At 44.2% G+C, this 25,368-nt stretch overlaps 1 protein-coding gene across 1 annotated transcript in view; it reads left to right on the forward strand.

Moving 5' to 3' along the window:
• The first annotated feature begins 18,397 nt into the window (after positions 1-18,397).
• Positions 18,398-25,368, forward strand: part of LOC138669768 (contactin-associated protein-like 5) — a 1,597,333-nt gene continuing 1,590,362 nt past the window's right edge. The window contains exon 1 of the mRNA XM_069756498.1: positions 18,398-18,708. Within this exon, the coding sequence (XP_069612599.1) occupies positions 18,627-18,708 (82 nt within the window). The 5' untranslated portion in view covers positions 18,398-18,626. The remainder of the gene's footprint in view (positions 18,709-25,368) is intronic.

Genomic DNA, 25,368 nt, shown 5'->3' on the forward strand with positions numbered 1-25,368 from the left:
GGTTCTTGGCACCGCCAACACGTAACGACTGTGGCAAGAGGTAACCTTAGAGCCAGTTTAGGGGACACAGGTCTGTGGTCACTCTCTTTCCGAGACAACCCCTCAGCACGGACTCGGACCGGTCTTGTCCCAGTGGAGGGCCGTGGACTTTTCTCAGACTCCTGAGCTGGCGGAGCCTTACGTGACAGCCGAAGCGGAGCAGTGTCCCGTATAAAGTCCTGGGTGGCCTTATATCGCTCTACCAGGCCTACAACCTGGTCTAGGGTACCCGGGTCCCCTTGACCCACCCAACGCTGAATGGCCGCTGGCAGAGCCCTCAGCAGTCGGTCGACCACCACCCTCTCCACTATCTGACTTGTGGATAAAGTCTCAGGTTGGAGCTACCGTTTCACAAGCTGTAATAAGTCAAAAATCTGAGACCGGGCAGGCTGGGCTTCCACAAAAGTCCAAGAAAACACCCGTTGAGCTCTCACATAAGTATTAAACCCCAGTCGGGCAAGGATCTCACCTTTTAACTTGGAATAGTCCTGGGCATCCTCCCGACTGAGGTCAAAGTAGGCCTTTAGCGCATCACCCCTCAAGAACGGAGCCACAACTTCAGCCCACTGTGCTGCTGGCAGATTCTCCCGGTCTGCCGTGTGCTCATAGACGGTGAGGAAAGCTTCCATGTCATCTTCCGGACTCAATTTCCTCAAAGCGGAGCGGACCTTGTCACGGGCATCGCGACGTTCCGGGGTCGGTGCTGGAGGTGCCTCTCGCAGGGCTGTAATTTGCTGCAGCAACAGATTATTAGTTTGTTGCTGTTGTTGCTGTGTGAGGACCAGCTGCCTCAGGATCTCCTCCATTTTGTCTGTAGGCCTGAATTGCAATGTAGCAGGCTTAATAACAGACATGCAAATGGCGTTGGGGTATGCCTTAATTCACACTGCTCCGCATTCTCCAACCAATTGTGATGTAGCGATGTCCTTGCTGTGCAGTGAATAGGCAGTGACCCATATAAAGTTCAAACAAAGTTCTGTTTATTTCACAGCATACTCACAAACCGGAAAAGAAAACAAACAAGTCCTTCGGTATGCAGCCAGGAAAAAATAACAACAGTCCACAGTCCGCTGCTGTGAGCGTATTACACCCCCGTGTACGCTGGGGTGTCTGGCTTTTCAGGCTCTGCCTGGCCCGTGTTTCTCCACACGGAAGGAGCTCTGCACAAGCCTCCTCCTAGGTCTGACTCCCAGACCAGACTGACACACCCAAACTCTCTTGCTGGGGTTTTTTTTTTCTATCCTCAGGATTCTATGGCCATGGGCCACTATAAGATCTGGGCTGGAGGAAACGGACCGGCCCCACTACCATCCTGCAGTCCGTTTCAAAATAAAAGCCCATACCAGGTTTTCCTGAATAAATTCTGGGACAAATAACTTGACCCAGTTCACACTTACTTTTATTCTTCCCTGTGTCTCACAGGCAACCTGCTGTGAGCACAGGGCACTCCAGCGGATCTAATATGCTTCTAAGCACATCCTGGGGGACACATAGCGACCCTCGCATATGACACCGGTCACTGCCTCACAGGGCGTATAAGCTGAACCCACTAAAGGCCTACTAACAAGTACTATAACAACTCAACCTTCTTTTCCGTTCTCACTTCGCCAATGCAGGACCGCCTAGCTCCTTTGGCTGAGCCTACTGCCATTGTGCCGACCATCTTTCTACGTTTCTCAGGAGGACTCTCTCTGTAACCCCTACGGGCTCACTTCAGACTTTCCTGTCCTCAATCTTTGTTAACATTACCAAAACTTTCTAAATCCTTCAACATTATTAACGTTTCAGTAAAACAATCATCAACATTCCCTTTAAGAGGGACCCAAGTCTCTGTGCAGATTCTCTTTTCGGCAAGCAAGTCTTTCTGCAGCAGGTCTTCACAAAGTCTTCGCAAAGTCTTCGCAAAGTCTTTTTGACTTATAAAACCAGTAGGGAGCACATTTAAGAAGGTGCAACTATTTACAAGACCAGGTTGTGAATCATTCACCGTCCATGATTCGGCAGTCTTTAAACAGTGATGAACAGTAGAAAAAGACAAACAATAGAAAACAATAGGGATCCCGGGTCAACAAAGGGATCCCTAGGAGTTAACCCTGGACGGGTTTGGAGGTAGCAGCAGGAACAGTTAACTATTTACAAATCGGGTCTTCGAGGTTTAGTGTTGTGGAGGTTGTGGCCTTACCTCACAGACCACACCTTTCCGTTGGGCACGGGTGGCATCCGCAGTTGATCGCGGGACCGGGCTCACTTGGTGATCAGGCACAGGGGCTCCTTCCTCTGGAGCTCCAGCTTCTACCTGTAGTGCTGCGCACAACTGGACACCTCTGGCCACCCAGCCGGCTTCTCTCCACCATCGGGTATACGTCACCGCATCGCCTGGCCTCAGTTCACGAGTCTCCTCCCTCATCCCATAGAGGGGCTCCACCTCCTTCCAATCCACACAGACCTGCAGGGGTTCTCCGATCTCTTGGATCACCCCCATCTCCTCTCTGGGGTTGTAGAAAACCACCACTCCCCAGTGCGACGGTGGGACCTTCTCCTCTGCAGTGAGGTCTATCACCTCCACAGGCCGCGGCTGTTTCCTCCAAGCTGCCACTAGGCGTCGCTGGTGCTCCGTCACCGGCAGGATCCTTAAGTCCCGCTCCTGCGGGACACAACTCCCTGGTCGGGTGTAAAGTTCCGACGCAGCCGGTGCGGGTAGAGGAGGAGACACAGGGGACAGACGGATCTCCATCGGGTGGCCCAACCGGGAACTCACTCAAGCACGGGCCTCCAGATAGCGCGCCAGCCGCCGAGCCTCGGCGGCGGCCACCCAACCGTCAGGCATCCGGCCTCCGGGCTTCCCTTCAGGCAGCTGCACAGCAGTGAGGTCCTGCAGCGGCGGCGACTCCGGGGCCACTGCGGGCAATACAGGCCTACGCCTGGCCGGGTCGTCTCCATGCGGTCGCCTGGGAGTCGCCATCTTTGTCCCTTCCTCTGTGTCTTCTTCTCGGCCTCTCTTTCGGGGGCACCTCCGTCCCCACTGTCCCCACCCTCCGTAGAGGATCAGAAGACGGACCTCAGCGGCTGACGGGCCCGCCCTCAGGACACAACAATACTTAGACTGGGCGGCCATTACTTTTCGCGCTCTTCAGCTCGCTCACGCCTACTTCCACGCCCTTCTTCTTCTCTTGTGCTCCTCGTGGCGCTACAATGGCGGCAGTTTTGGCGGGAATCTTGCGGCAGACAACAATTCACAGTCCTTGCAATAAATCACAGTCCAACACGTTTCAATCACAGTTCCAAGGCACACATGACCCAATTCTTCAGGCTTAAGTACGATCCTGTTCATGACGCCAAGTTGGAGCGCCCCCAGACACAGGGCCACGATGTTTTGGTACCGGGCCTCTCTGGTTCGGTTCTGAGGCTGTCACGGTGGCTAGGCCCGGTCCGCGACCCTGCTAAGGGGTGTCCAATGAAGGTGGTAGTACAGTCTGTCAGGGGTTCATGACGCCACCTGTGGTGTTCGGTCACGGTGACCGATGCTGCTGTAGGGTCCGCTGGGGTGATGGAATTGCAGCTGGATGGTATACCTTCCCACAGGTGAAGTATGTCCCCAGGGCTTCCCAATAGGGTGGATTGTGTGAGGTGCAGGCAATAACGAGGACACAGGGTTGCAGTCTCTTTACCTTTTACTGAAGGCTTCGGTACACTCAGTCCAGAGCACGTTCAACCGGGCTATCAGAGACCGGCCGGTCCGATGGGCACATCCAGAGTTTCCCTCGCAGATGGAAATCGTTGCCTACCAATAGCGCCTGTGTGTTGTAGTCCTACCCTGCTGAGCATTCGGAATAGTCCTCACAACTGCTGTTCTCTTTCGTTCGTTCTCTACAGCTTTCTCTCTCTCTCTTTCTTTGGTTCCAGATGTTGCTAGTTTCTAACGTCCCCCAGATATGTTATGGCTAGGACGCCACCCGTTTGACGGGAAGGCTTGGAGGTCTTCCGGAACCCTAGAGACGCCCCTCTCCCAATGTTGCCCCCTATGTCTTTGTAGGTGTAGAAGGTAGACAGCCAACCTATAATTGACTGTCCAGCGGAATTTGAAGTAATGCGTGAAGTCAGTTACTCCTACGGTGATCCAGCCACCGACTACGCGCCTCAGTAAGTTGTTGCCTTCCTCTCTCGGCACGACTCTTACTGGCTCTCCTTTGTGCTGATCTCGTTTACACTGTTCCACAATATTCTTCCCCTTTTGTCTCTTTCTTAGGATACCGCCGCAAGGTGTGCAGGCGCGGTTCCGTAACGTTCTGTTCTGCCGCTAGGCACCTGCCAGGTTCCCACGCCTGACAGGGACCCCCCTGTGTGTTCTCCCCGCAATACCCCCTGCCACGGGATGTTGCCTGGTTCCAACCCAGTCAGCTTCTGGCTAACTTCCTCCCCAGCCCCTAGTTTTACCAGTGTGAGGAGTGGCCCAATAAATGAAGCCTTTTTCTCCCCCTAGTGGCCGGAGTGTGAAGTGTAATGTGTTCTGGTGATACCTGGTCAGGAGAACTCTTTAGTGCCATCGGATGTACCGCTACTCGCCTTGGGGCCATACTGCAACGACCAGGTCTCTGGGGTGCTGCATTATACTGGTGTGGATACGGGTATACAATTACTCTGGTGAGCCACCACACATCTATAAGACAGCTCTGACTCTGGGCAAGCCAGGGCTCTCAATCATCATTGAAGCAGCACCAAGGCACTTAGCCATGTCAAGGGGGCATCTCTACAGGTCCTTCTCAAAAAATTAGCATATAGTGTTAAATTTCATTATTTACCATAATGTAATGATTACAATTAAACTTTCATATATTATAGATTCATTATCCACCAACTGAAATTTGTCAGGTCTTTTATTGTTTTAATACTGATGATTTTGGCATACAACTGATAACTCAAAAAACCTGTCTCAATAAATTAGCATATTTCACCCATCCAATCAAATAAAAGTGTTTTTTAATAACAAACAAAAAAACCATCAAATAATAATGTTCAGTTATGCACTCAATACTTGGTCGGGAATCCTTTGGCAGAAATGACTGCTTCAATGCGGCGTGGCATGGAGGCAATCAGCTAGTGACACTGCTGAGATGTTATGGAGGCCCAGGATGCTTCAATAGCGGCCTTAAGCTCATCCAGAGTGTAGGGTCTTGCGTCTCTCAACTTTCTCTTCACAATATCCCACAGATTCTCTATGGGGTTCAGGTCAGGAGAGTTGGCAGGCCAATTGAGCACAGTAATACCATGGTCAGTAAACCATTTACCAGTGGTTTTGGCACTGTGAGCAGGTGCCAGGTCGTGCTGAAAAATGAAATCTTCATCTCCATAAAGCATTTCAGCCGATGGAAGCATGAAGTGCTCCAAAATCTCCTGATAGCTAGCTGCATTGACCCTGCCCTTGATGAAACACAGTGGACCAACACCAGCAGCTGACATGGCACCCCACACCATCACTGACTGTGGGTACTTGACACTGGACTTCAGGCATTTTGGCATTTCCTTCTCCCCAGTCTTCCTCCAGACTCTGGCACCTTGATTTCCGAATGACATGCAAAATTTGCTTTCATCAGAAAAAAGTACTTGGGACCACTTAGCAACAGTCCAGTGCTGCTTCTCTGTAGCCCAGGTCAGGCGCCTCTGCCGCTGTTTATGGTTCAAAAGTGGCTTTACCTGGGGAATGCGGCACCTGTAGCCCATTTCCTGCACACGCCTGTGCACGGTGGCTCTGGATGTTTCCACACCAGACTCAGTCCACTGCTTCCTCAGGTCCCCCAAGGTCTGGAATCGGTCCTTCTCCACAATCTTCCTCAGGGTCCGGTCTCCTCTTCTCGTTGTACAGCGTTTTCGGCCACATTGTTTCCTTCCAACAGACTTACCATTGAGGTGCCTTGATACAGCACTCTGGGAACAGCCTATTTGTTGAGAAATTTCTTTCTGGGTCTTACCCTCTTGCTTGAGGGTGTCAATGATGGCCTTCTTGACATCTGTCAGGTCGCTAGTCTTACCCATGATGGGGGTTTTGAGTAATGAACCAGGCAGGGAGTTTATAAAAGCCTCAGGTATCTTTTGCATGTGTTTAGAGTTAATTAGTTGATTCAGAAGATTAGGGTAATAGGTCGTTTAGAGAACCTTTTCTTGATATGCTAATTTATTGAGACAGGTTTTTTGGGTTATCAGGAGTTGTATGCCAAAATCATCAGTATTAAAACAATAAAAGACCTGACAAATTTCAGTTGGTGGATAATGAATCTATAATATATGAAAGTTTAATTGTAATCATTACATTATGGTAAATAATGAAATTTAACACTATATGCTAATTTTTTGAGAAGGACCTGTATTTTCTCCATCTCCCTCAGTTCCAGCAATCACTGTGTATCTGAGAATGTCTTACTGATGTATATTGTAGAGACGGAACCGCAGCGTCTTGTGTCTCCAGTGATGAATTTCTCACTTGTACTTACAAGTCTGTCTGTGATAATAGGAAATCATTAATGCTTTTCTCTTTCGTTTTTTTCTACACAGAATCTGCCAATAAACCCCTCACTCGAAGTCTTATAAATTGCACAAATAAGACTGAGATGTGGGAGAGCCCCAGATGCCGATTGATTCTTTATCATGACAGGTTATTCTCTCCTTTTATCCCATTAGAAAGATTCTCTCTCGGCTCAGTTAATGCAACTTCCTTTTAGATGACTGGTCAAACTGCCTTAACTAGAGGAGGTTTCTTACACCATAGATTGTTTCTTTCCTTTTACTACACATGACCTGCTGCCGCCTTCAGCTCTGAAATTATGGCAAGATTTAATATGTCGTAATAATTGTGTTTCCTGTCGTGGCTTTATATTAATGCTCTCATTTGTGGCTGGTTGCAGTGAGTGGAAGGAAGGAAAATTACACCATTTATAAGACGAGCAGTAAATAAATTAAAATATTGGATTCTTCTTTGTCATCAGACGTAAAAAGAAAACGATTGACTATTTTTTCACCAAGTCTCAAGTTGTATTAGGAATGATGTCTACTGCAGCTTCTACCAGGAGAAGACATTCGGTTCCAGTTCTATGATCAGAAAAAAGGAAAAATTAGTCAGAAAATTGGGTGCAAATCCAGTAAATATACATTTTTTTATAAATAAAATAGTCAGTACATGTTTATTATCTATAATTTTGTTCTCCTCCATCTTTTTGAATGCTATAAAACTGCAATTTGCTACGACTAACTTCATGGCTATGCCTGAAAATGTCAGCAGCAGTGCGGCTAGTGAAACGATTATATTTATTAGATTGTCATATTTGCAAATTGAGATCCTGGTTTGGCCTTTATCCTAAATCATGTGGCAAGGCTTGTTAAAGGGCCTATAGTGACTTTCAGAGTTGCTACTTCCAACAGATGGCAATAGAGCTGAAGTCCTCTCCCTCACCGAAAAGGCAACCTGCATATTTAATTTCCCAGCAGACCATTGCATGGCGTATAAGTCTCCTTACACTGACAGGCCAGATATGTCACTCTCCACAAAATTGAAACATTACCCCTTAGAATAAGTTTGATTATAAATATTTTACTTTTACCTCCCTCACCGATTAACTGATTATGAATGCACTGTGGCCTCTCCGCTATTCACATAATTTTGTCTTTTGGCCAAATGCATTGTATTACTTGCCTGAGGATTGCATCACAATCACTGGACTGGCCATTGGCTTTCATGACTTGAGTGTGACAGCATGTATTTCTATGCAGCTGTCACGCTCAGGTCGAAAAAACCGATGGTCTGTCGATCGAGCATTGTGATGCGATCTTCGGGTGAGAAACATGGTCGTTTGACTGCACCCAATTACTGACATTGCCGCAGAGGGGTGGCCAGGATTATGGGAGGGGGTAGGGATGAATATTAATTTCGGGTATACATTTACTTGACTAGTTACAAAGGGGCACAAAGGGGTGGATGGGATTATGAGTGGGGTAGGACTGAGCATTTACTCGGATTTAAATACACTTGACTAGAAGGCGCATGACTATGGATTTTCCAGGGCTTACAGCAACACAATGAGGCAACGTATAGCAATGAAAGTGATATATTCTGAAAGTGGTACACAAGCCCTATTTGAGGATACTATTTGTATGGAATGCAAAAATAACCTGAAAATTTCCTTTAACCTTTTTCCGATGTTGGGCGTAATAGTACGCACAAGTCGGAATCCTTCCCTTTGATATGGGATCTGGCGCTGAGCCCACATCTTTCCTGGCACATGTCAGCTGTTTTGAACAGCTGACACAAGCTTCCAATAGCCACAGGTGGAATCGCAATCCACCCATGGCTGTTAACCTGTTAAATGCCGCTGTGAATCTCTGACAGTGGCATTTAACTCATGCTTCAGGGAAACGCGCCAGAAATCCCACCCATTGGTGTCATGTGATCGCGGGTCACTGATGGGTTGGCATGACAACCCGAGGTCTCCAGGAGACCTCTATGGTCATCATAGCATGATTGTTATAGCATTTCTGCTATATACAGGCAATCTGATTATCGCCTGCATGTAGCAGAGCCGATCAGACAACTGCAGCTTCTAGCCTATAATGGAGACGATTGAAGCATGCTAAAAGTAAAATAAATGTTTTTAAAAATATTGAAAAAATAAAAAAATATATAAAAATTCAAATCACCTCCCTTTTGCCCCACTCAAAATAAAACAATAAAAAAACACACATATTAGGTATTACCACTTTCAGAATCGCAATCTATCAATATAAAAAACGAATTTACCCGATCTGTAAACGGTGAAACAAGAAAACAATTAAAAACTACAGAATTGCGTTTTTTTGGTCACCACTACATTTAAATAAAATGTAATAACGGGTGATCAAAAGATCGTATATACACCAAAATGGTATCCTTAAAAATGTCTGCTCGGCACACAAAAAATAAGCCTTCACCTAGCACCAAATCGTGAAAAATGAAGACACTACAGGTCTCGGAAAATGGCCCCAAATTTTTTTTTTACCAAAGTTTATATTTATATGTCACCAGTGCCACTTACATAAAAAAGAACCTAGACATATTTGGTGCTGATGAACTCGTAAGGACCTGGAAAATCATAATGACAGGTCAGTTTTAGCATTTAGTGAACATGGTAAAAAAAAGAAAAAACAAGTGTGGAATTGCACTATTTTTGCAATTTCACCGCACTTGGATCTTTTTCTCGTTTTCCAGTACAAGATATGTTAAAACCAATTATGTTGTTCAAAAGTACAACTTGTCCTGCAAAATAAAAGCATACACATGACCATTTTGACCTAAAAATAAAAAAAGTTATGGCTCTGGGAAAAGGAGACCAAAAAACGAGAATGCAAAATTGAAAATACAGTAGGGAAAAAAGTATTTAGTCAGCCACCAATTGTGCATGTTCTCCCACTTAAAAAGATGAGAGAGGCCTGTAATTGACATTATAGGTAGACCAGAACTATGAGAGTCAAAATAAGAAAACAAATCCAGAAAATCACCTTGTTTGATTTGGCAAGATTTATTTTGTAAATTATGGTGGAAAACAAGTATTTGGTCACCTAATTAATGCAAGATTTCTGGCTCTCACAGATCTGTAACTTCTTCTTTTAGAGGCTCCTCTGTCCTCCACTCATTACCTGTAGTAATGGCACCTGTGTGAACTTGTTATCAGTGTAAAAGACACCTGTCCACAACCTCAAGCAGTCACACTCCAAACTCCACTATGGTGATGACCAAAGAACTATCGAAGGACATGAGAAACATGGTGACCAAATAATGATAGATACCAGTCCTGCAGAATATGTAAAAGATTACAGTACAGATATAGATGGTGACTAACTCTGATGTTCTTTCTTTTGTGGTCATTCACTTTTCCCGTCTTTTCCATAAGGAACGGACCGACATCTTCTTCCAGCCAGGACTCATCTTCAGAGATTACTACACAGACATATTTGACATTTCATATTTTTATCCCTGTCCACATCTATTCCCAATCCCTATATAAACTCCTCATCCTGCTGATACCCCAATACTGAGCATCTGCTGTTGTGTCCCTATTACTGCACCGATTGTGTGTGGCACAAAAACAATGCTCCTCTTACTGCCCCACATAATAATGCCGATTACTGTTCTCCACATAGTAAAATGCCTCCTTTGTGCCGTCCACATGGTAAAACTGACGTCTAGAGTATATTAATGCCCTGTGTAAGTGCGCTAGAAAACATGTCCATATTTTTCCCCTAGAAAGTAATAATGGCCTTTGTGTGCTCTTTTGACAGTTGCAAAACCCTAAGTGCCTCTAAAACAATAAGATCCCACTTAACATTTAATAATGTCCCTTGAATCCCCCAGTACAGCTCCCCCTATACAGTGTGATGCCCCCCAAGCTGTGGGATGGCCCCACAGTAGTCTCCACACTGTAAAATTACCTCCTTATTAGCCCCCACTCTGTATGAGGGCCCTATTTGTAACCCCCACCATATATGAGGGCCCCCTTAGTAGCCCCCACTATATATGAGGGCCCCCTTAGTAGCTCTAACTATATATGAGGTCCACATTAGTAGCCACAACAATTTATGAAGGCCACATTAGTAGCCACAACTATTTAGCAGCCCCCAGTATTGATGATGGCTCCCTTAGTATTTGTGAAGGTTCCCTTAATAACCCCCATAGTAATCCTCACACATAATGGCCCTGACACAATATTACCATAAAAAATAAAGATAATATGCTCACCTAATCCAGCGAGTCCAGAGGCAGGTCCCGTGCAGATCGACCAGGTAATGTAATCACTAGAGATGAGCGGTGTTCGAGTCGAACTGTTCGCCAATTTCAAATTCGAGCTGCTTTGGGCGGTGTTCGAGTCGTTCGATGAACTCGAACAATTTGCTTAAAATTCGGCTGTTCGAGTTTCTGTTCGATAACTGTTCGTTCACCAAAAGCCTAACTTGATTTTCACATTAAAACTGTTTATCAATGTTAATAGACTGTTTCAGTGTATATTGGGCGCGGGGGCGGGGGATATATCTGTGCTGAAATAATGCCGATCTCCATTTTTTTTTCTTTCCCGCATTTACAGTGGGGCAGTGCAGTCTATCAGCAGTGCACACACACACACAGCAATGAGCATGTGATGCACACAAGCAAGGGCATGTGTCATTGGCTGTGTATATCACATGTCCTTGCCCTATAAAAACCAGCCATTTGCCCCGTCGCCACCATTTCCTCACTGCTGCAGCTTAGTGTTAGACGGCACCGCTGCTGCTGTGGGCGCTATACAGTCTAAGAGTGTTTTTTTGGAGTGAATTTTCAGAGAGAAAGGTTTAGGGAGTCGGGAGGAGTCGGGACTAGTTGTAATATCAGCCCTTTTCAGATTAGGTTACAGCAGTTCATAGCACTGTTTGCCAGGCAGGTCTGTGCCAGTGCTGTGCAAGTGTTTGTCACAGCATTTGGTGTAATCAAGCTCAGCCAATCCTTTTGAGCTAGTAGCATTGTCTGATAGTCATCTGAGTAGCCCGCCTGTGACGCTAGCTACACCGCCTGTGTATCTCTATTTTTACTGCATCTAATCCAGTTAATAGTTTTGGGCCTAGCAGTAGTGTCTGCACGTCAGCAGAGTAGCCCGCCTGTGAAACTAACTACACCGCCTGTATATCTCTAATTTAACTGCATCTAATGCAGCGTCTGCACGTCAGCTGAGTAGCCCACTTGTGAAACTAACTACACCGCCTGTGTATCTCTATTTTTACTGCATCTAATCCAGTTAATAGTTTTGGGCCTAAGCGAAGTGTCTGCACGTCAGCAGAGTAGCCCACCTGTGAAACTAACTACACCACCTGTGCATCTATATTTTTACTGCATCTAACCCAGTTAATATTTTTGGGCCTAGGAGCAGTGTGTTAAGGACTGGCGGAACGCACCAAGTATAGATGATATGAAACAAGGTGCATTCGCAGTCCGAGGTCCACCGTGCAGGTAAAAACCCTGCTGCTAGTAAGACGGACTATATGGCGGTACTATAAGTATACACGCACGGGTTAACTTCACCCTGCGTGAAGGAAGCGATCCTGTTGCGTCACAGGACCGCGGTACCGCACATAGAGCGTGAGCAAGAAGTCAGCGAACACAACCCCAACACAGGATTGAAGTCCGATTAGACCACTTGCTGGCACAACACCGCAACTGGGTGTGTAAGGAAACTATAAAAATAGTGTATAAAGGCACGAGAGTGCATGCGGTGCCGTACTGACGGACGCCACTAACCACCCAGGCTTGGGTAAGGAAAGCACAGAGGAAGCGCACGGCGCCGTACTGGCGGACACAGCAACTGGACGCTGTGATGTGTGTAACGTGCAGATGGCTAGTCGGGCGCTAGATAGCTACCATCATCCACGAGCAGTCAACAACACTAGGGAGGGATACTTAGGAGCTTTCAACCATCGACATACATCCATCTACACACACACATTATATCAAGACAATACTAGCGCATGGCCATGCGGTCATGCGCAGTTTATATAGTTGCAGCACAGGAAGCAGCTACAGAAGTTTTGCCCTTTCAGGACCTGCCAAGAGGACCAATGGGATGTGCTGCAGTACCTGAGCATGTGACCCTCGATCTCCAACGGGAGATCTTGCCCTGGGCATGCTCAGTGTGTGCAAATAAGGACTTAGTCCCAGAGAAGCTCGCTCGCCGCAGATCAGTGCAGGGTACAACAGGAGAGCCAGAAAAGGCAGCAGTAACCCTTTGCACAGAATCAGTCCCAGCAAGACTAAGTACACTTCCTGTGTATCTACATTTTTACTGCATCTAGCCCAGTTAATATTTTTTGGCCTAGGAGCAGTGTCTGCACGTCAGCAGAGTAGCCCGCCTGTGAAACTAACTACACCGCCTGTGTATCTACATTTTTACTGCATCTAACCCAGTTATTATTTTTGGGCCTAGGAGCAGTGTCTGCACGTCAGCAGAGTAGCCCGCCTGTGTAACCTACTATACCGCCTGTGTATCTCTATTTTTACTGCATCTAATCCAGTAAATAGTTTTGGGCCTAGAAGCAGTGTCTGCACGTCAGCAGAGTAGCCTGCCTGTGAAACTAACTATAACGCCTGTGTATCTCTATTTTTACTGCATCTAATCAAGTTAATAGTTTTGGGCCTAGGAGCAGTGTCTGCACATCAGCATAGTAGCCCACATGTGAAACTAACTACACCGCCTGTGTATCTCTATTTTTACTGCATCTAATCCAGTTAATAGTTTTGGGCCTAGGAGCAGTGTCTGCACGTCAGCAGAGTAGCCTGCCTGTTAAACTAACTAAACCGCCTGTGTATCTAAATTTTTACTGCATCTAACCCAGTTAATACTTTTGGGCCTGGGAGCACTGTCTGAATGTCAGCAGAGTAGCCCGCCTGTGAAAATAACTATACCTCCTGTGTATCTCTATTTTAAATGCATCTAATCCAGTTAATAGTTTTGGGCCTAGGAGCAGTGTCTGCACGTCAGCAGAGTAGCCTGCCTGTGAAACTAAGTACACTTCCTGTGTATCTACATTTTTACTGCATCTAGCCCAGTTAATATTTTTTGGCCTAGGAGCAGTGTCTGCACGTCAGCAGAGTAGCCCACCTGTGAAACTAACTATATCGCCTGTGTATCTCTATTTTTACTGCATCTAATGCAGTTAATATTTTTGGGCCTAGGAGCAGTGGATGCACGTCAGCAGAGTAGCCCGCCTGTGAAACTAATTATACCGCCTGTGTATCTCTATTTTTACTGCATCTAATCCAGTTAATATTTTTGGGCCTAGGAGCAGTGTCTGCACGTCAGCAGAGTAGCCCGCCTGTGAAACTAACTACACTGCTTGTGTATCTCTATTTTTAATGCATAATCCAGTTAATAGTTTTGGGCCTAGGAGCAGTGTCTGCACGTCAGCAGTGTAGCCCGCCTGTGAAACTAACTGCACTGCCTGTGTATCTCTATTTTTACTGCATCTAATCCAGTTAATAGTTTTGGGCCTAGGAGCAGTGTCTGCACGTCAGCAGAGTAGCCTGCCTGTGAAACTAACTACACCGCCTGTGTATCTAAATTTTTACTGCATCTAACCCAGTTAATAGTTTTGGGCCTCCAACCACAGTTTGGCCACTGTTCTGCTCAGTTTTCATCCATCGGTTGTTGTGCCAACAACCACAGATACAGAGTTGCCAGTTAGTTAAGCACTAAAATGAGTGGCAAAAGGCCTGCTGCTGGTGGAAAGGGAAATAGGCGTGTTGGAAAGGGAAAAAAATGTTGTGTCCGTGAGATAGGTGGTAAAGCAACATTAACAAGCATCGCCAAAAATTCCAGATGAGGCACAAAAACAGCAGGTGCTTGAACGGATATCAAGTGCTTGTTCAAGTGGGCTCTCCTCCATGTCAACTTCATCATCACAACTACTCCAGTCCTCAGAGTTGTCACCCCAATCGCACTTGCTTCCTCACAGTTCCCAAGTCTCCAGCCGCCCGTCTGAGCATGGGGTAACACACATGGTTGAGTCTTTAGAGCTGTTTACGCATACTATAGCCTGGGAATCAGAGGTCTGCTCCAGACCTTCAGTGTCTGCTAGTCAACAGAGTAGCCCAGCCAGCCACCGCCTGTTTACCTAAATACTATTTTTAACGGCATCTGGCCCAGGAAATCCTTTTGGGCCTAGTAGAATTTGGTGCCACTCAGCAGCGTACTTCACCCATGAAGCAAGCTACACCGCCTGTTTACCTAACTACTATTTTGTAACGGCATGTAGCCCAGGAAATCCTTTTGGGCCTAGTAGAATTTGGTGTACCCAGCAGCATACTTCACCCATGAAGCAAGCTACACCACCTGTTTACCTAACTACTATTTTGTAATGGCATCTAGCCCAGGAAATCCTTTTGGGCCTAGTAGAATTTGGTGCTACTCAGCAGCATACCCCACCCATGAAGCAAGCTACACCACCTGTTTACCTAAGTACTATTTTGTAGTGGCATCTAGCCCAGGAAATCCTTTTGGGCCTAGTAGAATTTAGTGCTACTCAGCTGCGTACCCCACTCATGAAGCAAGCTAAACCACCTGTTTACCTAACTACTATTTTGTAACGGCATCTAGCCCAGGAAATCCTTTTTGGGCCTAGTAGAATTTAGTGCTACTCAGCAGTGTACCCCATCCATGAAGCAAGCTACACCGCCTGTTTACCTAACTACTATTTTGTAATGGCATTTAGCCCAGGAAATCCTTTTGGGCCTAGTAGAATTTAGTGCTACTCAGCAGTGTACCCCATCCATGAAGCAAGCTACACCGCCTGTTTACCTAACTACTATTTTGTAACGGCATCTAGCCCAGGAAATCCTTTTGGGCCTAGTAGAATTTGGTGCTACTCAGCAGCGTACCCCACCCATGAAGCAAGCTACATCGCCTTCTTTCTTTCTCAATCTAACTCCTCGGCTCTGGGGTGTCCACTCTCCCTCCAGCTCTCTCCTTCTCACTGGTGGACTGCCTCGTGTTTTCACACTGTGGCAAATCTTTTGGGCCCAGGCATAAGAAGTCGTTGAGGTAATGGATAATATGTGTCACATTACAAGCGTCCATGACGACACATTCGAGGAAGCAACTAAAAGCCTCAAATAGTGAGCAGGATATGGAGCACCCCATGAGCAAACAGCGATCTATGTAGTATGCTCCTTCACAGAAGCAGTCCAATGGGAGGACACTATTCGGAGGCACAGGTAGTAACCGGAACGCCCCCTCAATGTCTATTTTGGCCATTAGGGTGCCCCTTACCAACTTCTTGACCCGCTTGATTGCCTCATCAAAGGAGGTACAGTACATAGTACTGTACTTGGTTCCGCGTCGATTTTGTCGTTTACTGACCTGCCCCTTGGATATGACAAATGGTGGATTAGTCTGAATGTATTGGGTTCATTTTTTGGCACAACTCCCAACGGGGGTACCACTACGTCTTCTAAGTAAAGTGTTCTGAATGTACCCACCACCATTCTACCTAAAGATATTTATTTTTTTATTTTTTTTTGTCAAGACGTCTGGGTGTTGGTAGAGTGATTTTAGATTTTTACTCCAGCCTTTCTTGATTTTAGAAGGGCATGACATGCCTATATCTGTGTCTCCTCCTCCTTTTACTCCTCTACCTTTTTTCTTTTCGCATGACTATATGTAGTTGTGACTTTTCCATGTGTTTGTTGTGTCTTCTGAGCAGTTTGTCAGCTTTTGGACACCTTTTAAGGTGTTTTCTATGTGTTTTCTATGTGTTTGTATGTGTTTGTGCTTGCCTGCCATTGGTTTCAATAGGATTCAACGGTGTTCGTCGAAAGTTCGATGAACATTTGTCGAACACGTCCAAGTTCGATGAACCGAACCGAACCCAAACACTAGGGAGGTGGCTCAACACTAGTCATCCCACCAGGACTCTGACATCTTGCGCCTGTTGCAGCGCTGACATCACATCGACCCACCCGGGACCTGCAGTTCTGCAGCTTGCAGGCCTGAAGTGACCTGTGACCTACAAAGTGGAGAGTGGTAGGGCAAGGAGATCATTTCTCCCAGCTCTGTTGCAGAGTTTTACTGTGTCAGTGTGCTGTGCACTCCGATAGAGTTATTGGTGGTGGCGGCTCCAGTAGATGTCTGGGGCAACCACATCACTGCCCCCTAGGTACCTACGCCACTGCATTTAGTAGATCAGCATATTCACAAACATCATCATCTCTATAAATGATACATAGCAAGTACACTGCTTGCTGAGCAGCCAAGAGATGAGTGATTTACTGATCACTAACTCTGTCCTCCATTTAATAACTGCTGTATGGCAATCTATTTCAAACATATTGAGAAGCCACAAATCATACCAACCTGAATAAGTAGATGAGAGACGAGAAAAGGAGATTGCAGTACAAGAATGACCCAGGCTGTGAATTTTGAGAATATTTGGACTAAACCCAGGGCATTCACACAATGCAAAGAACGTAAGAGACTGTTGTAAGGAAAAATGCTGGCCATTCTCACACTGCTGGAATACATATCCTTATAGTGTACATTACACTACAATCATTCACACAACCTAAGAAAAGTGAGAAAATGCCCTGATGACATTGCAAGACATGTTTTCACTATATTGAGGCTTCTTCTGACATTCAGGGTGCTGCAGTTTCTTGATCATCCTTGTATTATTATTTTGCTTGTGCTTGAATGAAATAGTAAGTTACTGCTGAGCTTGTGCTTCTACATAGGAGTGATGTGAGCAGGCAGCGCTGTACTGTACAGCATGAGGGAGGGGAGATCAGTGACCGGACCCTCCACTAAGACTAAACAAGAACACCTTCATCTCCACAAGACACAGCAGCCCGGACCGCAGCCGAGCTCACAAATGTGCAGTAGTTAACATTAAAAGAGCTTTAAAAATTAAAAAAGGGAATTGTGGAGCATTTTTACACCAGGTTAAATGTTTGCTTTAAGCAATTCAGCATACATTACGCTTAATGTAATATTATGTGCAAAATGTCAGTGTATTCTGTATTTCCCCAACATAGTTGAATAAAAATGTAATTAAATATGTGACTTCAAGGCAACGCTGTAAATAATACTTCATACCAAGATCTTTTCTGCTTATCACATAAACATCGCATTGAAGATTCGATATCCTGGAATAACATAGTTCATGGACTAAATTCAAACTTGCCCTTAAGATTACGGTATCTGTAAGAACGAATATTCCCTGGAAGAAGTGAGTGATAGACATTGGGCTCCAAGCTATAGATATCCATGACAGCCACAGTGTGTAAGACTAGGAGACCATGCAGCTTACTACAAGATTACCTGCAAACAATGACACCTTGGGATGGATGTGAGGGAGATCCTGCTAACAACCAAAGTGTCTCCAGATCAGCTCCATGCATTACACTGCTATCAATGACGGGATTTGACATTTCCCCTAGAACATCTCTCACACTCCCTGCACAATCACAAGGGGAATCTTGTGAAGAGCTATTGTGTTGTTTAGCACATTGCATGGCAATTATCACAGGAAAAGCAAATAATGACTCATGTTTATCCATGAAGTCATGTGTAACTATAATGACTAAATCCTTCCAAAATGTGAAACATCACAAAACAAACAGAGATCAGACAATAAACAGATGCACAATGCATTGCATTCTCCTTATGGAGAAAGTGCCCCCATAGGTTACATCCATGTGACCAGGATCTGTAGCACTGAGCCCCCATATAGCACCCTGCTCCCTCAGAGCCTGTGCACCAGGAGCAGAAGCCAGGAGGTGCCACTCTGGGATGTGGGTGGGGTGCACTGCCTGCTATAAGGAGCTGTCCACCATCTCTGGTGCTGATCCTTCCTCCAGCTCAGTAACCTGCACTCCTCAGCAGCGGATCTTATCGCCTTTGGATGTGTCTGCCTTAAAGAAGTGTGTGCCAGGGATGTCTGCAGCTCAGGGTGGGGTGGTTGGATGATGCTGAAAATCAAGGGCTTGTCTGAGCAGCCACAACACAGAGATCTGGTGATAAAACCCCAAAACTGTGTCCTGTACAGCCAAGATCATGGATTTGGATGCTAAAGTGCTTTGTGCTTGCCTGTGCCTGCTGCCTGCACTGCTTCATATTGGATCAACAGCTGCAAACTGTAAGTAGTCAGAGACTTGTGGGCTGTGTGCAGACATGTACTGGTGCCACTGGGCTGAGGGTCTGGTGGGTCAGGGGGAACTTTCATGCAATCGAGGCTGTAATACCATCTGGAGGCTCTAGTACCAGGAGGGCTATGGGAGATGATATTCCCTACAGTTATGTGTATATATATATATATATATATATATATATATATATACATATATATATATATATATATATACATATATATATATATATACACACACACACAGCTGATAACCACCAAATCATCTGTGTCAGGACATCCCACTGAGGACCATAACCAGAACATCCCACTGAGGACCATGACCAGAACACCCCACCAAGGACCATGACTAGAAAATCTCACTGAGAACCATCACCAGGACAGCCCACTCAGAACCAATTGAAATGCTGTGTAGTGATTGTTTTTAGACAGCAGGCTCCATGGAGCCAAATGTGTGTCCTCAGATATCTGTATTTTTACAGAACTTACAAGATACCTTCAGAATTGCTCCAGACTTGTGTCCTTGTGTTGTTTGAGGAGTATGTGACTGGACAGGCAATAAATCCTGATTTTAGCATGATGCTGGTTGCTGTATCTCAGCCATTTGTCTGGAGTGTACACTGTATCCAACTCCTCAAAGTTTATCATCATCTAGTTGCCATCAGTCATTGCAGCTGCAGTCTGAGCCCAGGGAGAGTGTTTGTCATTCTGGAGGCAAGCACAGCCCAAATGCTGCCTGACAGGTCTGATGGGTTCTTGGAGATGCTGTGCTCTTTGGCTGTAGGACAAATTCACAGAATCCGGCTAAAAAAAAGTCAGAACTATGATCTACAGATATGACTAGACATTATTGTAGTGGTAACTAGTAGTCCCATTGTCAAGGCTTCCCAGTGTAAGGCTAAACTGCATATATTGGCAAACCCTGCCCTAAACTTTACCATGGACACCACATATGCTCCGTACAGGCAAGAAATGAGATATAATGTCCTGTATAGGGTCCTATGCAATGTACAAGGTGTGTTATTTTGCACCTAACAGGGCTGGAGATTGCACCCCCACCCTCGTGGTTGCACTGTGGATCGAACACTAGAGGTCAGTGTTGTTCTTTAGAAGGTCATCTAAAATGCAGCAAACCACAAGGAAAACACAGAGGAGATTACACATTGGATAAAGTATCAACAGCACAAGAGGGAAACAGAAGCCTTTTATCTTAAGTTATACCAACAGAGAAAGAATCCATGAAAAAAGTCACACGCCACTATGAAAATATTAGCACTGCACCAAATATCTCCCACAGGGCAGTAAAGAATCACATGAAATGTAGAGATCAAGTCATCAAATAACTGCCTGGAAAGCCAAAAGTACAGCACTAACATGATATCTCCATAGAACATAGTCCCCATTTCTCCATCTACTTATCATTACTGGAGAAATTGGCCAGGAAAATGTCACCTTCTCTTTGATCACAGCAGATATTTTCAGGTGTTAGCTACATATAAGCCTATCTAGTGGAGGTGGGAAATGACTTGTTTGCCCTTATTTTATAAGAATAACTGGATAGATATAGCTTTCTTTGACTGGAGAGAATGTCTTCAGTCTAGCTTCTGTTGCCCCGGTCTGTCTGCTGGAACCTGGGGCAGCTTGTGGCTCCAATGTGAATACAGACTTATCAGAGTAGTGTACTGTGAAGGAAGCATGGGTCCGTCAGCTGTGCTTACAGGCGTCTGTCAAAAATCAGCATCAAAGTCAATAGTCCTTGTAGCGGACTTGCGCTAAGAAGAGCTATTTGGAAACTGAAGATATCACTTCTCTTAGCGCAAAGTCCACTCTAAAGAATTGTGCTGACTTTGATGCCAGATTCCGAGCAGACAGACCTTACCTTTATATTCTCTTTTCTGATACTAATATCCTAGCAATCTACAAAGTAGCATTAATATACTTTGGTGTCTTACTCTTTATATTATCTATAATCCCCTTGTGATTTTTTTTAAACAACATACCAAAACATAACAAATCTCCCAGGCCTCACACCATTGAATTGTATGCTATACCCCGAACCAGAAGTTCAATTAGTGCTACTGTATCTATTACTGTGGACTACAGTCCCATGTAACACCACAATATGCAGTCCTATGCAACACCACAATATGCACTACTATGTAACATCACAATATGCAGTCCTATGTAAAACCACAATATGCAGTGCTGTGAAACAGAACTGGCACCAGCAGAAGGTGTTATCTGCAAGTGATATCTAGGTTTACATGCAGTCCTATGTAACATCCCAGATAGCACGTAGTGAAAAATCCGAGTACATATAAGACACTAACTTTACCTGCAATCTAATGTTCTGTAAATAAATCCAGCAACATAATTACTAAATCCTACAAATATTGGTGAGATTGGTTATTAGAGGAATAAGGGACCAGATGCATAAAAGATCCAAACGACAGCAATGCAAACTTGTAAATGTATCTTGATCCTGATAGTAAGCCAGCATTTTACCATTTTTCATTTATTTAAGTTTCATTTTAAAGGGGTTTCCTACGATTGTGTTCGGACTTTAGCAGGACTTCTTCCTTGCATGGCGATGTTTTATGCCACTTGTTCTGTATCGGACTACAACACAGTCACCCTCCAGTGAATGGGGCAGCATAGCGGCTTATCAGAAAGTCACTCTTACTGATCATAATGTATGGCAAATCCTAGCAACAGGCTCTTAAATTATTGGAATACCCCTTTAAATCCCCTTTAAGTTAACCCAAAGAGGTCAAAGTAAGAGCAGACTACAGTAAAAATAGTAAGTGCTGCGAAAATCGTCAAATATGGTTATGTTGGTGATATCACTATGACCGGTATCCAAACAGAATCGTTATGTATTCTATTCGCATTATACTGCTAGATGGCAATCACAAAATAACAGCCATATAAAGCTCTGGACATATCTCAGAGCTTGTTTTCTTTGTATTTTGTTGTACACTTTTTAGGCTCTATTTCTTAATTCAGAGCTCAAATTTGTATCTTCACCAACAAACTTGTAAAACTGTTTTTTTGCTCTCATTATTAGGGGACATCATTGTAAACCTGTATTCACACCGGCTGCTAGCAGTTGAAGAGGCCACTAGGCTATACTACATGGTACAGAAATGTGTAATTCTACACCTAATTAAAGGGGTTGTACCTAGTTTGGAAGATTTCCAACATCCATAAGAGACAGCTTCCCAATCGCTGGGTGTCCAACTTCTGGACCTCCACCAAACCTAAGAAGAGGAGTCTGAAGATCCCTGTATGAATGGAGTGGTGGTAGTAAATCTACTCCTTTCATTCTCAACAGAACCGCTGGAGATAGCCGAGTGCAAGATTCATTTGGTCTTTGGTACTCCTATTGAGAATGAATGGAGCAGCGGTGCACATGGTCGACCACCAATGCATTCACATGGGGCTCTTCAAAACCCCATTCTCTGGATCAGTGATCACAACAGTCGGACCTCCAGAGATCAGGAAACTTGCTACAGTCCTTTATCATGCCCCATGACTTTAACTGCTTTTGGTGTCCAGTTCCAGTTTTCTCCATCATGATACCCTTCCTGTAAGATAATATAGCTTAACCCCTTAATGACAGCCAATACGTCTTTTAACTGACCTGAGCTATAAGAGAATAGCCTCCCCATACAGGTGACAATCCTTTAGCGATCAGCTGTACACTATAGCTGACAACTTGCTGCATCAGCCACGATCACTGTTTGCACCGTCCATATCTGTTTAACCCCTTAGATGCTGCTGTCAGTAGTGACTATATCGTATAAATGGTTAACAGAGTGTGGGGGCTTCCTCTTTATCCCAATTGGTGCCCTCAGATCATGATTGTGTGGTCCTGATGTTTGCCATGGCAATTCATAACCAAATAGTGGTTTTAGAGTCTGTCGGCTGTTGTAACCTGTTCAGAAGTTAGAGGCATTTAGGTGGTAACAATACACATTTTCATTTCTGTCATGTCACTTTGCATTCCTGAAAATCACCTGAAGGGTTAATAAACTACCTGACTGCATTTTTCAATATGTCAGGGGTGCTGTTTTTAAAATGGTATAACCTTTGTTGATTTCCTAATATATGGGACCCCTAAAGTAGCTTCAAACCTGGAGAGGGCCCCTAAAAAATAAATTTTGTAAATTTCCTTGAAAAAATGAAAAATGACTGCTACATTTTTAAACCTTCTAAAATGCTAACAAAATAAAAGAACATTTTACAAATTGTGCTGAAGTAAAGCCCACATGTGGGAAATGTTATTTAATAATGGTTTTGTCTGGTTTAACTATCTGGATTAAATGGATATTCATTCAAAGTTTGAAACTTGCAAATTTTTTTTAAATTTTTCTCAAATTTCAGATATCTTTTACAAATAAACACAAAACCTAATGACCTATATTTACCATTATCATAAACTATAATGTGTGGCGAAAAAAGATTCTCAAAATCACTGGGATTTTTTGAAGCGTTCTAGCATTATTACCACATAAAGTGACACTGGTCAGATTTCAAAAATTTGGCTCCGTCACTAAGGGGATTGTGTGATGAAAAGAAATGCTATATTATTCTGTACACCTGTGCGAGAAAAATCTAAGAAACATATGAACACTATGCTCAATAGTAGTTATGTTTCACGTTACTCATTGTTGGAGACTCAGTTTGGTCGACTACATTCTACTTCAAAACTGCCAAAGGCAACAACCAATGCCATCTGCATGGCCGATATCGGCCTCTTCTTGGCTGTGGACACACCTGGAGCCGGTCACTTTCCCTCTAGCTTATCTGCACATATTGTGACCATCCCAGCTGAGACATGGCCTAAACAACGGGACTATTAATTACTGCTCAGCAGGGAAGGTGAAGACAAGCTAAATCCCAGATTAATGGAAGCCTTCCTGACACTGCAGTGAGTGGCCTGTTGGAACACGCTGACCTGTGAAAATGCTTGTGGTAAAGCAGAATGATCAAGTCGCTGTTTAATGAAGTGAATGGGCTCGATAGACGGCACAATCAGAGACATACACAGCAGACAAGAAGTTGTCGTTTAACTACTATTTTTGTACCATGAGATGTAATTAAATCAAGCAAACCTAAAAGTGAAGGTTTACGTGCAACTCAATATCCCTATTTTTGGTGTTTTTTTCCTGTTTTTTTATTTCCAGCTAATATGTATTTTGTTTATTTTGCAACTTTCATTTTTTTCTATTTAATATATTGTCACCTTTTTTTATATATTTGCCAATATGAGCAGGGTTTGAGTTTCCAGATATTTCAGCTAATTTGATTGCAATTTCTTAAAAAGTCTTAATGTCAACATTTTGTTGGAAATGCACTCCCTAAATTCTTTGTATAAACTTTGTTACATTTTAGCGGCTCATGCAATCTTTGGCACCAAAAAGTTTAAAAACAGTTTTGGATTTTGGGTAAAAATTAACCACATTTGCCGTTTTGAAGATTTTGATGGAAAAATGTCAATGAATGCCACAAGACAAGAAAAGTAGCTTTAGAAAAACTGCAAATGATGAATCGGCCGTTATTCTCTAGTCTCTAAAAAGCAGAGACCTTGGTCGTTGTGTGAGCAACAAAGTGCAAACACCGGAGAGCTGTTTAATATACCAGCAACTTCAAAAGGACATGCCGTATTCAACATGAAACCATATTCATGGGCATCATGTATATCAGTATAAATATCAAATACGTTAATTTTTGCTCTTTTTATGCATAAGAGTCCAGTGATGAGGCCATCTGAATGATTGACATCAATCACAGATTGCCCATTGGGCTCCTAACTATAATTATCACTTTCATAACTAAGGTGCTTCACGACTCTTTCAGTTTTTTTGCTCTACGTTGTAATTTGTCCAACTCAAGAGCATTCTTTCTTGAACTAGGTTCTAGACTGCATATTCCTAGTTTTAGATTTACAGATTTGTTAGTTATTTTCCATAAAATGGGAATAAACCTGAATGCAGAGCTTAGTTCACGTTGACCCATAATGACAAATGTAAACCAAGGTCGAATGCTGTCAGTCTCATCCATCCATAGTACTGTTGTCTGCTAATATGTGGCACTTCTGATCAATGAGATCTGCATCCCTGGTAGCTATTCTACACTATTAGAAAATGGATTTTCAACGTTGTTTCAGTCAAGATCTCTGGCACATAATGAAGTGTATATGAATCATATGAAGTGACACCATGAATACTGCGCTCCTCAGATCAAAATTAATAAGTAGGTTGGTTCCAGTCTCTGGGCTCAGGCACGGTAATACCTGTGAATACTGTAGATGGGAGACAGCAGGAGAACAGGCAGATAGCATCGTCCATCGTTCCCGCAGTCTGGCAGGAGCACGACTGATTATCTTGTGAGAAGCGTCGTCCTCATTCCCTGTGATGTCTCAGCTGCAGTTTGATTTCTCTGGCAACTATTCATCTCTGCTCAAATAAACTCTTGCAGATCTGTGAGAATCAGTGATGGTGCTTCATAGCTGGACAGAATGTTTCCTACAAATCTTCTTCTACACACATAATTCAAAGTGACTGACCTGTATGAGATCATCTAAACTCCCTCTAGTTTACCTTTGATATCTAATAGGAATAGTAACAATAATACTTTTTATTTGTA

The sequence above is a fragment of the Ranitomeya imitator genome, chromosome 3, assembly GCF_032444005.1.
Source record: "Ranitomeya imitator isolate aRanImi1 chromosome 3, aRanImi1.pri, whole genome shotgun sequence".
In the NCBI taxonomy this organism is placed as follows: Eukaryota; Metazoa; Chordata; class Amphibia; order Anura; family Dendrobatidae; genus Ranitomeya; species Ranitomeya imitator.